We start from the raw sequence: 15,961 nt of genomic DNA, 5'->3' as shown, positions 1-15,961 counted from the left end.
GCACGAACCCGTGTCCCCTGCATCGGCAGGCGGACTCTCAACCACTGCGCCACCAGGGACGCCCTGGGATCTTTTTAAGGACTAGAGTTTAAGGATGTTTTGCTGACCAGGAATAGAAGCATTTGAGAACATACATATTAGGTCGATTGAATGAGATACCTGTTACATAAATTAATCATACAAGTTCATCTAACATTTCAAATGCAGTGAATAACTTCAGCCCAAATTTGAGAGAGGTGAGGAGATGGCTGCAGGACTAGAGGAGAGTTGGCCTGGGCAGGAGCCCCACCTGGAGGCATCTGGTTACCCAACCTGGGGTAAGGCATTTCTGCTCTGGACCTCTGTTTCTTTCTGTCCTGGGGAACCCACCAGACTCTTGACATTCTAAGAAAGGCCTTCTTGTTTGGCCCCGAGTCATGAACTCTCACAAATTCAATAGTCTCAATTGCTTTCTATGTTGGCATCTAGTGAATATAAGTAAATAATATTAGGAAAAAATACAATCAGCTTAAAAACACCAAATAATGCTTTCCTATAAGCCAAACATTCAATATGCAAGAAAAAAGTTTTGTTAAAAATGGTTCACTGTGACTACTGGGGAAATTCCAGGGATTGATAGAAGTATGGAAACAATCTGTAAACTTTATGAGCTGTCCAATGTTGCAGGAGATTGTTTATACAACCTCAAACAATCAACACTAGTCTACTTACCATCACACTTCTCCAGGATCTGAACTGTATCTCCAATTTCCAATGACAGGCCATATGGGACAGTTCCTCGAAAACTGGCAATAACTGTAAGAAATGACATAGAATATATGGAGATGATCATCATATCAGTTATAGCCAGTTATACTGCTTACTATTAAATGTTATTGACTAGGAAAAATGAATGTGAGTAGGAAATACACATTGATAGCTAGAGCCGGCTGTCATATACTAATTTGACAGATTCTTGAAGAAAGTCAATCTTTAAGTTTACATACTTCACCAACTTCTTGGTCGAATAAGTGGTATTACTATAAATTTCAAAGATGTGGAATTTACTAAGAGAGTAGACAAAAAATCAACAACATCACCCAACAGCATACGTGAACAAAGATATTGCCTGAAGAGCTTCGCAAGGAGCTGTGCCCCTCTTGCACACTGCTACAATCACTCCCCTTCCAGATGCCCACCCCACGGTAGTTACTCAATAAATATGTGTTCAATAATAAGTAAGGAATATATTTTTACTCATTAATAAGCTTGGTTTACCTTTCTGCTACACTGTTTGCAGGATATTTCTTTTCCAGAAAGTCCTCAAGAGAAGGGACTGCACCTATTTGCTCATTAATATGTCCCCAGAGCCTAGCCCAGTATGTGGCATTAAAGCAGTCTTCTCCTTCTGTAGTAAGCAATGGTGATGCCTGGACCTCTCCCCTAGGTCTAAACACACCGCCACCGTGACAGTTCCCACATGCCTCAGCTCTCAGACCATTTGGAATTGGGGGGAGTCACCATTTAGCCTTACCTAATGGTTACAGATTGATTGGTTTCTGAAACATTTCACAGGGCTGAGCAGGGCTAGGATACCAGAGAGAAAGAGTGCATAGGTTAACCATCCCTAGGCAATTTGAGTGGTTAAGGGAGAATAAAAGCACGGTGATTCTCCCTGGGAAAGTAACACTTGAGTCATAAAGGAGACAAGGATAGAAAATTTTAAAAATGTACCTCAACACACGAAAAGAGAAAGAGACATCTCCTGTTAAATACTATACCCGCTGAAATCACCTTGCAATTCACATCCATAAAAATGATAGTAAATGCTCTGACTGCATGATTTTTAAAAGCCCAAAATTTTGGAAGTGAATTTTATAATTCTCTTTCAGATAGTGAGACTTAGATACAACTCCAATCCCCAAAATAAATTATTGCTATTGCTATGAATGTGTTTTAAAAGCCTGAAGGAATACATGAACCTGTCAAAAAATCAAAACATGCCAATAAGTAATGGGCTTTCAGAGAAGTCTAAAGCCGTTTCACGATCTCAAAACAAAATTAGCGGTAGCAGTCAAAACACAGGACAGAAAACATAACCTAAAGTACATGAGATAGATGAAAAATAACTACATCGTAACCAAGTTAGAACATTTTAGATAAGCACTAGTTCATGACGTCATTTTCTATCTATAACCATAAATACCCTATGACCTCATGTTGATGTCCTAGAAGACATGCCTGCTTGAAAAATAATCAAAGGTCTGTATATCTTGACAGATTACTTCAAACAATAATTCAGAGACCTCTTCTTATAAGGGATGAACAACTGAATAGACAGCAGATTGAGTACAATTTAAAAGACTCCAAAGCAAGCTTGTACCCAGAATTGCCTGTCTACACTCATGAAGTTACCTTAACCTCTCACAACCCTAGTGTTTCAACCCTGCACTACTGATGCTTCTATGAGAGGTCTAAGTGTACGGGCACCCAACCCAGCTCTGTGTACAGCTCTTACCACTCACAAATGCTACTGTAACTCCCAAGGCTGCCATGAATACGTCCCATACTGCTGGTCGCTCTCTCCTACCCCTCATCGCCTTCTTGAACATGGCAGTACCATTCACGAATTCCATTTCTTCACCATCCCTTCATGCCTCAGCCCTTCACTTCACTGTGTTCTGAAACTGCTCTGTCCCTCACTGTGACCACATTCATATTGCCTTTCAGGAGTCTATCTTCTTCTGAATCTTCTACTGCTTCTCTCATACCCTCCAGCCTTCTTCTGTAGACCTTCTTTCCTTAACCCTCTTCTTAAATGTTGGTGTCAAAAAGGCTGGGTGTAGGAAAATAACATCAAACTTGGCATCATGAGACGTGGGTTTGAACCCAGATCTGACCACTTATTAGCTGTGTGACTTTGGTCAATATACCAACCTCTCAGAATCTCCATTACCTCATTAGGAAAATGCGGGTAACGATGAAGAAACCGCAAAAGGTAGTGGAGGATTACCTAAGGCACCTATCAGAAATAATTTACCACACCGTCTGGTATATTCTAGCTATTTAATAAATATCTCAATTGTGAAACTATACTTTTTTTCCTTTGATCCATATACATTCTCCCTATTTGGAGAAAGTGCTAAGACTTTCAGAATCACCTGTCGCTATATGACTTGCCAAGTCTCTCTCCAGTCCTGATCTGTGGCCTCAGCAGCTGACACAAACTTCCAACTTGTATATCTCTATTTAGAGGGCTAAGCACCTAAAACTTAGCATGGCTTCAACTAAATTCATTATCTCCCCTCCGCCTCCAGCCAAATCTAAGCAATTTTCTCTCTCCCAATCACCCACTCTAAAAGGTTAGTCTTCTGCTGTTAGTCCTGCTTTATCTCGCTATTCCTAGGTGGATTTCTCTGCATCACTCCAAAGGGCCGCTGGAAAGCCTTCCCGGAAGGCTCTCTGTCTCCACGGTTGTCCTTCCTCAACACAGTATCTATGAGACCACCAGAGGTCCCTTGATTCTGTCACACTTGTACTTAAATGCTTTTTGGATATGTGGCATCAGGAAAATTTTATTAGGTTCAATTTCTTTTCTTTAAAGGAAAAGGTAATAAGACATATCATGCTGTATCAGACAACAGTTTGATGGGGTTGTTTTCCTTTTATTTCACGCCACCATTCAGCTGATACAATCCTTACATGTCTCCAAGCCAGATCCTCATCCATTGCTCCCAATTCTGTCGAATGGTAGCACTGTGTCCAATGACTCTACAAGCCAGAAACCCAGGAGTCATTCACATGCCCCCGACCCACATATCCAGTCCAAGACCCACATCACAATGGCCTTATCTCTTTGATATCTCCCGAAGCCATCTTCTTCTCAACATCTCCACTCCCACCACTGCCCTAGCTTCCTTATCACCTCTTGCCTGGTCTTCTCTAGCAGTCTCCTTGTAGGGCTGTGCCCATATACTCAGGTTCCTCTCCAATCCATTTCTCACATAGCAGTTAGAGAGGTCTTTTCAAAATTCACATTTGATGATGTCATCATCCTCATAAATATATCAAAGCTCTGAGAATAATAGAAAAAATCAGTACTACAGCCTGTAAGGCCCTGCCCTTTTCTGGTTTCATCCTGTACTTCTCAACCCTGACTTTCTATACTCTGGTCACAAAGACCTTCCTTGTTATGCTCCCTCCCACACAGGACTTTGCCCATGATCGACCCCTTGCAAGGAATACTCTTCCTTTCCCTCCTCACCAAGTTAAGCTGTATTCACCCTACAGATGTCGGTTCAGTGGCCAGTTCTCAGAGCAGCTTTCCTCGACACACATCCCCTCACCCCAACCGCACACTCTCATAGCACCATATACCACTCAACCATCCCCTCTTATTTGTGCAAGTTTTTGAATGATGTCTCCTGCAACAGACTGTAAGTTCCATGGATATAAGGACTAGGTTAGTTCTAGCTCCCAGTTGTCTACCTAATTCAGTTCAGAGCCTGCCACACAAACTGAACTCGGTAAATAATCATTGAGGGGATGAATGAGGGCAGAGCCATTACTGTTATGTGTTCTGGTCTTAGGCAGTCAGGTTCCTTTATTATGGGCAATTCTATTTTAAGAGGGCGCTCAAAATTCTAAGAACCAAACTACATCACCTGTGTAAACTCATTCTTTCATAGGAGCTGTTTAAAACTGGGATGACAGGTTGTCTGGGTCATAACTGTGTATCACCTCATTTCTTACCCAAGAAGTCTACGTGGGTGAATTCTGACTTCACTCTTCAGCTATATCATATTTGATAACTATTAAAGGCAAGCTATTAAGTTCTTCAGTCTCATGGGGCTTCAGACGGCTCCTCTATAAAACCAAGGAGCTAGACAAGGTGAAATGAAAGGTCCCTGCCAGCCTGCAATTCTGAGAGTCTGGAAGAGGCCCTTCAGCTCAGCACTACAGAGCATGATATATAACTGAAGCACTCTGTCCCCAGACCAGCCTTGCTTTGGTTTTAGTCACTGCCTGAGTTCTGAAAGAATGGACATCTGTCCCCACCTGCAACAGCCATCTGATGAAGCAGAGGGAAAGCCTGTTCTCAGTATCTCCTACGAAGTCCTTTACCACTGCTCTCCTGCTACCTTTCCAGGCTCCCATCCCAGCTATCTCTCCATACACTGCCCTCCACACTGTCATACCTAAATTCTCATCAAGCTCTTTCAGGCAGGCCTCAGTGCCTTTATACATATTATCCCCTTTGCAGGAGTTGCATTCCCCAGCCCTTCTACACTGGATACTGCAAAGTAGACCTAGTTTTAGGTCTAGCTCCAAGGTTAGCCCTTTGAATTTCCTGATGCTACCCCCTTCCTTTTCCCCATCCTTGGGCCCAATGGAATCATTTACTCTTTCATCTGTGCTCCAAGGGCGCTCTGACCACACCTTAAATAGGGCAAGGTGTCACATACTATTTAGCACTTTATTTATCTGTGTCTTTCTACTTGAGAACTTGAACTAGTTTTAATTCATCTTCCATAAACCAGCATACAAATGTGTCAGTGCGTGAATGGAGAATGAACACACACATGCAATGAATGAATGAAGCCACTGAAAAATGGTAGTCAGGTTTTAATGGATTCAGAGAATGTCAGGGGCACCTCTCATAACTTAAAATATCTAAAATAAATATTAAACTGCAGATCATATTGGAGAGTAACACTTTTTTAGGCTATAGTTCAAGGCATGACTTTGATCTTTACCTTCTAAAATGGCAAGTCATTTCCAACCTTTGAATTACACAAGTAACTCTACCTTGCAATGTATGAAAGTCATGAATGGATGGATGAATGCTATCCTCTTTATGTTTCAGGTTATGAAAGAGAAAGTTGAAAGGGGAAGGCAGTTCTAGGTAAAAGAGCAAAGGATCTGAATACATGACTGGCTCAAATTTACTAGTGGTAGCACATAATGTATCATAAAGTAAGGAAAACTGGTTTAGTAAAGCAAAGATTCAAAGAAAACACAGGCATTCATGAAACCTCAATTTGCATTTCCATCAAGTGCACTTGAAGAATATGTTATGTTTAGATTCCATTTTGGATACAACTTTCCAACTAAATCCCAAAATCCTCCAAGCATTTTTGCATGAAACAAGTCCACAGTTGAAAATTCATCTTGTCCCCAGTTGTTGTAAAGTAGCTCTGTCTTTATCCAAAGGTCTTCTCATCCTACGCTTTCCAGGGGCATTTCCCCACCAATAATATGTGGGTTTACTGAACATGGCCACACATTGTCTTGATCCTTTGATTTCTTTTTCTTGTTTGTTTTCTTATAAATTGAACAACTTTAGTAGCTACAGAAAAGATCATAGAGAATGAATCATTCATAGAGCTGGAAACATAAAGGTTCAATGCTATTGTTTCAGTCCTAAGGATCCTGGGAGTACAGTTTTAAACAGCACATAAAAACTACTATATGGTATTGTTTTCATCTCTGCCCCTTTGCTACTATATAAAAATTTATTTGGATTAACGAACATGCATATAAACATAGCCTATACTCAAATCCTTTAAAATTGTATGTGGGGAATTCCCTGGAGGTCCAGTGGTTAGGACTCCACGCCTCTACTGCACGGGGCGCGGGTTAGATCCTTGGTCAGGGAACTAAGATCCTGCATGCCACGTGGCACGGCCAAAACAAAAACAAAAACAAAAACACTGGCTAACATTATATGTGTAAGCTGAAAGTGTTAAATGTATAGGGTAACCATCTTGAAAATCATATCATAAACAGCTGCCGCTTACCACTTATAGTGTTATTCATGTATACAATATCAGTTTAGTACCTAGTGACAGTTTATTAAAAATTAAATGTCTGTGAGAAACATCCTCATATATAACTCACGAGTGTTTTCTATGAAGACGGTGGAAAAAAAAAGCAAAATTGTGCTGTGAAACAGGGACTCATTTCTCAGTTTCAGAGACACAGCTTGCTCATTCAAAAACAAATTCGTACTTTAAAACTTTTAAACTTAGTACAGAGAAACTCAATCACAGAGTTCTATGACCTTTAAAAGCAAAAAAAGAAACAAATTATAAAAAAAACTACTAGATGACAATCATGTAGCTCTACATCACAGATGATAGCATATTCATCATCATTGTCAAAATAATATTTACCACGATGCTACACACCACGATTCACGTCAAGCCTGGCAAATGCTGCCCTTGCCCTTTATGGGTTGACAATTTAAGACGAATGGAACATAATGCAGGAAAAAAAAAGATAATGAAATACTCTGTCCCTTGTGACACGAAGGAAGGAAACTCATCCCTCAAAGTTGGAGTTCTGGCTTCATCTTTCTGATAAAAGGATCTCCAACTCAGGAACAGGCTGTGGTCTGAAAGGTCACTTGTGAGCTATTTACAACACAGAACACAATGCTATTATTCTCAAGTTCTGAGATTATCCCATGGAGTCCCATTTAATACAAAAAAATGAAACTCCTGTTTTTCACAACAGAAATGAGCTGTGACTGCACGAGAATTTAAATAAACATTTCTATGTGAGTAGTTTTAAAAATTCTGAAAGCTGGTACTTGAAACATGGCAGCGACAATGAGAAGGCAGTGAGAAAGCAGGGCATCGTAAAGGAACTCCGTCTCTCAGAGGACATTTAAAAGTGGTCCTTCCTATGTCCACGTGCATTTCATACTGTACTTGGCTTTGGTTTGTCATGGATGTATCTACATTTAGGTTTATCAGTTTTTCTGAGTATCACTGCAGTGGGGGGTACACAAATGGAAAAAGGGGGAGAAAAAGGTAGAATTTCTGAAGGATAAGAAGATTTTTTTCTGGATAAGAGCTGGAGGAAACAGTGAAAAGGGGAAGTGGATTAAGGAGAACTAAATTCTTTTCAGGGATTTTATTTCATAAAATAGTGAACTGTGGGAAAAGAGGACAAGGGGTCCTCTCCTCTGCACATGCACAAAATTCTCCTGTAGGGAAAGATGAAATACGGTGGGGAAAAACAAGTTAATAGTCTTATCAGAGACACTATCTGTTTTCTAGCTGTCTGGATAGAGCTTGAGGGAGGCTGAAATAGAAGTCATCTGGAGATTTCTATTGGTACGATCACTAGCACAGGATGGAACTGTCTTTCTCCCGTGTCCCCTTCCATCTTGCCCCTCATGAGATGAAGTTAAGAGCAAAGTGTCGTTTCTAACTTGAAGGGACTCCCAGCTGGTCATCAGTATGACAGTAGGGCCATGGGAGCAGGCTGTCCAGAAAGATTGAAAAAGAGAAATTCAAAGGAAACGTGCGAGGGGGAGATGAGGTGCTAGCTCCTGAACACGGCTTTGATGCTGAAAATGAACTCAGTAGGAAAATCAAAGAAACGCTTGCTAGGCTCCATCCTCTCATCCTTGAACTTGCCATGCATTTGAGATCAGCCTCCATTCTGGTAATTGTCTATGCAGGTCTCACACACCTTGCAGGCACGACTGAGAGGCAGACATATGCACATTTACAAATAGGACCCCATTCTTATGCCACAGGTACGGTCAGGCCTTGAGACTGGTCACAGGACTCTCTCTGGCCCTAAGTGACTTTGAAAAATCAGACGCACACTGAATAAAATGTATTCATTTTCTGACATTTTACAAGTACCACCTTGAAAATATACTGCTGTCCTTGACTGTTAAGAGGACATTTCTACCAACTGCAGAACTTCACTCTGCTTGAACGACTGCCCTTTGGACTCGAGGTAAACGTAAAGGACAGTGGTGGGTGCTGCCACAGCAATACCCCACTTCAGAAATGGATGACTTATTTTCCCAGTTGCCGAGAGCATTAGGGCATGCGGCCAAGGGGCAGCCTTCTGGGGTTGCCTCAGCTGAAGAGAGCTGTTTTGCCCAAGGCCATGTCCTCTTCCCAGGGTGGCCTGCACCCAGTGACTAGGAGGGTCGGGCCCTCCTGCCCCAACTTGGTACAATTCTGAAGGGCCACTCCAGCTGAAGTGATGACGGCCGTCACGGGGCCGGCATCACAGGTCATCTGTCCCCTCTGCCCTGTTCTGCTTCTCCTGCATCCCTGCCATAGGTGTGACACCCAAGAACATTCCCTGATAAACAGCCTGCAAACTAATCTCCATCTCAGAGTCTGCTTTCTGGAGAGCCAAACCTGCTCCAAGCTTACAACATCACCCATTCAGAATTGACTTCCTGCCAGATGCGTTTTCAAGGGAGAAGGAAAGCAGCATGACTACAGCACTATCCTGTTGCTTTAGTAAGTTCTTCATGTATTATTTCTAATCTTCTATGATGTAGGTGTTTCTAATCCCATTTTAGAGATAGAGAAAAAGAAGAGGAAAGAGGCAAACAAGGGAACCAATGAACATCAAGAGGGAATGGTTCCCCATTAAGATTCATTTGAAGACATTGTCACTGTGGCCGTAAACGAACCCGTTTTATTCCCCGAAGAGTCATAAACATACTCTTCCCCTTGGTTTTAATGTTACAAATGCAAAGGCACTTTCCTAAGTGGCTACAAGAACAACTAAAGGTCAAACAGTAAAACTCTGAACTGATGACTGCATCCACCCATCAGTACTTTTATTTTATTTTATTTTTTTTTCTTTTGTGGTATGTGGGCTTCTCACTGTTGTGGCCTCTCCCATTGCGGAGCACAGGCTCCGGACGCGCAGGCCCAGCGGCCACGGCTCACGGGCCCAGCCGCTCCGCTGCATGAGGGATCCTCCCAGACCGGGGCGCGAACCCGGTTCCCCTGCATCGGCAGGCGGACGCGCAACCACTGCGCCACCAGGGAAGCCCCATCAGTACTTTTAAAAACAACTTAATATGATAGAAAAGGTTATTGTTTTGGCCAACTGCCAGTCAAGAGGAGCATCTTGGAAAAGACAGAGTTTAAACAATTATCTCAGAAGTATCCCAGCACTTAGGGAAGGGAGATAATATTAAGAGCTCACAGTCCACCCCCCGGCTTTTTTTTTTTAATTTTTTTTTGGCTGTGAAGCATGTGGGATCTTAGTTCCCAACCAGGGATTGCACGTGCGCCCCCTTCACTGGACGCACAGACCACCAGGGAGGTCTTAACCACTGGACGGCCAGGGAGGTCCCCTAGGGAGACAAATACTGAACAGGGAGATGGGAGGCCCGGGGCTTAGCTCCACTACTTACGAACCATATAGTCTTTGGGCCTCCCGTTTGCAGGCAGGATGACACTACCTGCCCGGCCTACCTCACAGAAATGTCATGAGGATCAAATAAACGTATGAGAACTGGATTTGTAAGCCTATAAATGTAAGTAAATATAGGATATTATTTTTCCATCATCACTGCTAACTGGAAGCTTGGAGACTAGATCTGAATCTGTCATGGGTGAAAATAAGGTTTCTGTTTACAATTGCGTAAATCAAAAACCCTTGCTCTGTTTTGTTATTACAGATTCTTGGAAATCATTATTAACAAGTTAAACTTAGAAAGATTCAGGTTCAACCACTCCAGAGGGGAAAAAGGCTGACATTATTGTTTTTTCTAATAAAACGGGAAAAATTCTTTGGCAAATGAGACAGATAAAAAAAAAAAGTACCAGAGTTAACAGAGATTTTCCTAAAGTGCTAAGGCAGAGATAGGAAGGGAAGGAGATTCAGCTTTTAATACTCACCCTGCCAAACAGCGCAATATTTGTCCAAGGGATACGAGACAGCATCAGGAGGAAAAATTCCAACACAGACTTCATGTCACAAAGTGGAATGAAGTTATAGAAAATAATTGCTTTCCCCACACTCCAAGGGAAAATTTTTCACTAAGAAGTAAAATACCATTCTCCAAGCAAGCATAATAAATCTACCACCAAGTATTTGGTTTACAACATTTATATGTACATTTTATATACATATATAAATCTACTTAAATAAAATACATATTCTTTTTCCAGTGTGAGCTGGCTAATGTTAAAATTATATTATTTAAGAGAATTTTTGAAACACAGGATTAAGTTTCCTGACCCTTTTTTTTTCCCTAATGTCTTGCTATAAGGGAAGAGAGAGAAAAAAACGGTTACATCCTTCTGTGCTTTGTTCTGATTTATCTCTCCAAGTACTAAATACTCAAAGTCACAAAACAGCACAGGAGAACTGAAGGGGTACACCTGCACCCAGCCCTCTCCCCCTGCACCAGAGGGACTCACAGTTTGCCCCCAGATGGGGAGAGGTCAGCTTGTTCTCACAGCCTCTTCTAACGCCCTCTCCAAGCTAATATTCAGCCCTGTCTCATCTGGTCATTCATCTGGCCCACACAATAAAGCACTCATATGTCTAACTTTCCCTCCATAGGCTTTTCTTTTTCCAACTTGAATTTGACTTCCATTCCCAATTCTCACTTCTCAAGAAGTCTGCCAGGATACTACCTACAAACCGCGTGACTTCCACCTAAAGAGAACCAAACCCTACGTTCTTACTACTCATCGCTCCCTCTTCTGTTGACTAGGCCAGTTTCCAGTTTTGAACAAACACTAGTTTTGACAGGTTTTGACCACTGAAAACCAGTCAAAAGCAATTTCTCTAGAAAAAGGGGAACCAGTGAACAGGTCAATGGAGAAAAGGAACAAAGTTCAAAGTCCTCTAAAAATCTGGTTCCTGCACACTTTTCCAATCTCAGCCTTTACAAACCACATTCAACAGTCACACTGAACCTCTTATCTGGGCCTTAGCAAGTGCTGCAAATGCTTTACGCTCTAGTTGGGATTCCCTTTTGCCCTTCCTTCCCCACAGGGTGTTCTTCACATCAACTCCAGCCTCCCTGACTCCACAGTACCCCTCCCATTTTCATCCCTCTAACACTGACTACACCCAGGGTCTCTAGGTTTGAGGCCCCTTTACGCTCCCAACACCACCTAGTGGCTACTCAATAAATAATGAACGAACGCACAATGTAGTTTACTCATTCATTCACTGCTATGTGCCGGCACTCTGGCAGGCACTGGAAAGACAACAGTGAAGGTAACACTTGGCATCTGTTTCTTCTAGTTCGTTAGTCACAGGAAAGAACATCTCCTATATCTTTTGGTTCCTACAAAAGACAATGCTGAATTTTGTATCCCCAGTGATTTTTAAATGTATGCACAAAAGTGACACACTTATAATTCTATCATTCTTGTGTGCAGGAAAAAATTAAGATTATTGTCCATTTTATTTTAACTTTTAACTTTCAAATAATGGAAGAGTTATAAAAAAACTTACAGAAATAGTATAAAAATTGATTCAGCCTTAAGTTACCAAAACCGGGAAATTAACGTTGATACAATATTCATAACTATCCTACCGATCGTATACAGTTTTCACCAACTGTCCAACCGATGTCCTTTGTCTGGTTAAAGATCCAACCCAGGATTTCACATTACGTTCAGTTGTTATATTTCTTTAGTCTCCTCTCATTTGACAGGTTCTTTGTCTTTCATGACCTTGATGCTTTCAAGAATACTGTCCAGTTATTTTTGCAGAATGTCTCTAAATTTAGTTTTGTCTGATGTTTCCTCATGATCAAGTGTAGGATGTGCAATTTGGGCAAGAATACCACAGACGTGATGATGTGTACCTGCTCAGTGTACCTTAACAGAAGACATATGATGGTAACGTGTCACAATGCTGGTGATGTTAACCTTGATCGCTTGGTTAAGATGATTTCTCCACTGTAGAATTACTACTTCTTTTGTAATTAACAAGTATCTCGTGGGGACATACTTTGAGACTATGCAAATATACCATTTTTTTTTATCATACTTTATAGCAACCATTAATGACTCTTGCCTGCAACCTTAGCAAATTTAACTCTGACATTTTTTCATAGGGTTATCCAGACACAGCTGGTTTATTTTAATTGCAGTTAAAACCTATAATGGGTCCTTTTTGAAGATGGCACATTATCCTGACTTTAGCCTTGATTTACTAAGCATAAAGCATAAAATGAACACCACTACCACCATAGGTATTCTTGAGATGACCTACACATCATATCAAATAAAACCTCAATCTCAACATTTCATTCATTTCAGAAAATCAACAGAATTAATATTTTTGCTTCATTTCCAGTACACTACATGGTCTCCTTAAATACTACTTTCTTAACCAAAGAATGGATATATGTGTGTGTGGTGAAAGATAACTTTTGAACTGTTTCAGCCAACATTTTCAAGAAAGACTGAATGGATCTGTCATTAACTATAACCATCCACAGATGTGAATTAGGCCTTTCTGTCTTTACAGTACTTATGGGTCACTGATAAGGGAATTGTGACAAAATTTTCAATTTCTTTTATTTCAGGGAAGGAATCTAGCCTTCTGTGATGGCTAATTTTATGTGTCAACTTGACTGAGACACACAGAGTTCCCAGATGAAACACATCTCTGGGTGTGCCTGTGAGGGGGTTTCTGGAAGAAATTAGCATTTGAATCAGTGGACTGAGTAAAGCACACTGCCCTTCCCAATATGGGTAAGCATCATCCAATCTGCTGAGGGGCCTGAATATAACAAAAAGGTGGGAGGAGGAATTTGATGTCTGCCTGTTTGACCTGGGACATCAATCTTCTCTTACCCTGACTAGGACTTAAATCATCAGCCCTCTGGTTCTCACAACTATATCACTGGCTTTCCTGGGTCTCCAACCTCCATCGTGGGACTTCTCTGCTGCTATAATCATATGAGCCAATTCCTTATAGTAAATCATATAAATATACATACACATATATACATATACATATACATGTGTGTATGTATATACACATACATACATACTCATGTATATACATATATTTATATGTATATGAACATATATATGTATGTATATATATATCTCCATATCCATCCTGTTGGTTCTGTCTCTCTGGAGAACCCTAATACACCCCCATAATAATTTTGTACGATAATACTGATTTTTAACTAAAGTCTTGGGTTTTACTGATGTTCCCAACAGTTCTTAAGTTATTAATTCTGTTGCATACTGTATTAGAACTGGTTATAAAAATCTTACTTAAAATAAGACATTGACTACAAACTAGAGTAAGTCTTTAACTTACAAGTGATTTGCATTTTGGAAATTTTATAAAGTTGGTTACTTAGAACAAATGGATTCTCAAGCTACCACATAATAGTATACTTGATTGATGAAGCAGCTGAAACAGTCATTTCACATGCAATGAAGACTAGGGGATGGAGGCACTTATAGTAGGGGAGGTATATACTATGGCAGAGGTGGAGAGGTACTGGCAAATGGGAGACAGCAGGCATAAGCTAACTCCTTCCCGACACCATGCTTCTCATCCTGGTCTCCTAGAAAACCCCAAGCCCAGAGAGGGCCACCGTAACCTCAACTTTGCCACGACCTGGTGATCCATCCACACCAGTCAGTGCCCCCAATACAGATAGTGTAATTATGAATACATGTTGGCCTTCTTTCATCATTTCCTTTTCCCCAAGGAAACGTAGTTGTATTAGAATACCTCTCTCAACTTCATTCCCACCCCTATCCACAGGGCAAACCCAGCAGCTATCTGACCAGTGGGATGGGAGCGACTGAACATCCATGTCCTCTGGAATCTGGAAGAAGCCCAGCCGAGCCATTCTTTAGATTTACAAAGTATTAGGACTGGAAGGACTTTATAGGAATGATCACATCATTATATATGTGGCATTTGTAAACCTGGCATTCATGTGGCTTATATTATCCAGGAAATTCATCTAAGCCTGTTATTTCCACTTTATAAATTCTCCATGAAACCTTTCTGCTTCTCCTCAATGACTATTTTTAAAATTAAAAGATATTAAGAAAAGAATGCTGCTAGTTTATCATTGAGATTTTAATGACAAGTTAAGGCAAAACTCATGAAACTGTAATAGCCAAATCAGGGAACCAGGATAAAAATGAACATTACTGACTCAGCACTTATCAATTATAAATGAACTTTTAAATCCTTCTTCAGGGTTTTTAGAGGGCACCAAGTTCCCCTGGGGATCATGCCCTCTGTTCTTCGCCTCTTCCAATTTTATAAACTAACGAAGCAGTTGCTTCCCATGCCTTTCTTCTCACTAAATTTCAGCTAACTATTGCTCCCAGATGTTGTCTACAGTAATTGAAATCTGCATTCTTTGTTAGCAAATTGATGCACTACTGAAAAGAAACTTTTAAAAACTATCCACCCCCAATTATACTCCTTTTTTTTTTTTTCATAGAGATTAAAAATCACTGTGCTTGGCTAGGGTTAAAAATCTTTGTAAATATTTGTCCTTTCCCCCCTCTACAATGAAACTTGCCAAGCAAATTTGGTAAGTTTTCCAAAATATCTTCAAAAACAGACAACAGGCCTGGTGTTAGGGCCAAACCCCGTCATTTGTTTCACAATATGTTAATTAGGAAGAATCCATCTATTGCAATTCTTTGGTTTGAAGGATAATTTTGCACTTGTTTCTCTTTTTCTGAGCATTACTGGAGGTGACTCAGTCTGTTCATGAACTAAATGTGACAATGTGAATGCCCTTGGGGGTTATGTACAAAGTGAGTGCCTTTAATATTCCAGCCAACACAGACTGAAATAACAAGTGTCCGAAGATGATAAGATTAAAAAGAGAAAAACATTTCAAACAACATAGAAATTTTTATTTTTTGGAAGATAACTCAAATTCCCAAAAAACAACCTCAATGTAAACAATGAAATTGAAAATGGAATGGATTCTTCCACAGGTGTGTGGGAATTTAAAGATAATTCCATTTGACAGAAAGAAAAATGAGTATGTCAAATTCCTAAGCATCACTAGAAGAAGTTACATCTACACGAAAAGTACAGGGCTTCCCTGGTGGCGCAGTGGTTGAGAGTCCGCCTGCCGATGCAGGGGACACGGGTTCGTGCCCCGGTCCAGGAAGATCCCACATGCCGCCGGAGCGGCTGGGCCCGTGAGCCATGGCCGCTGAGCCTG

At 40.9% G+C, this 15,961-nt stretch overlaps 1 protein-coding gene across 1 annotated transcript in view; it reads right to left on the bottom strand.

The window, feature by feature from the left end:
- The window catches only part of DOCK4 (dedicator of cytokinesis 4), a 499,472-nt gene that overhangs the window by 282,322 nt on the left and 201,189 nt on the right, over nucleotides 1-15,961 (bottom strand). Inside the window, exon 2 of the mRNA XM_024128243.3 lies at nucleotides 712-795. Coding sequence (XP_023984011.1) covers nucleotides 712-795 — 84 coding nt within the window. The remainder of the gene's footprint in view (nucleotides 1-711; nucleotides 796-15,961) is intronic.

Source organism: Physeter macrocephalus, chromosome 5, assembly GCF_002837175.3.
Source record: "Physeter macrocephalus isolate SW-GA chromosome 5, ASM283717v5, whole genome shotgun sequence".
NCBI lineage: Eukaryota > Metazoa > Chordata > Mammalia > Artiodactyla > Physeteridae > Physeter > Physeter macrocephalus.
This window is presented reverse-complemented; position numbering and strand designations above follow the sequence as displayed.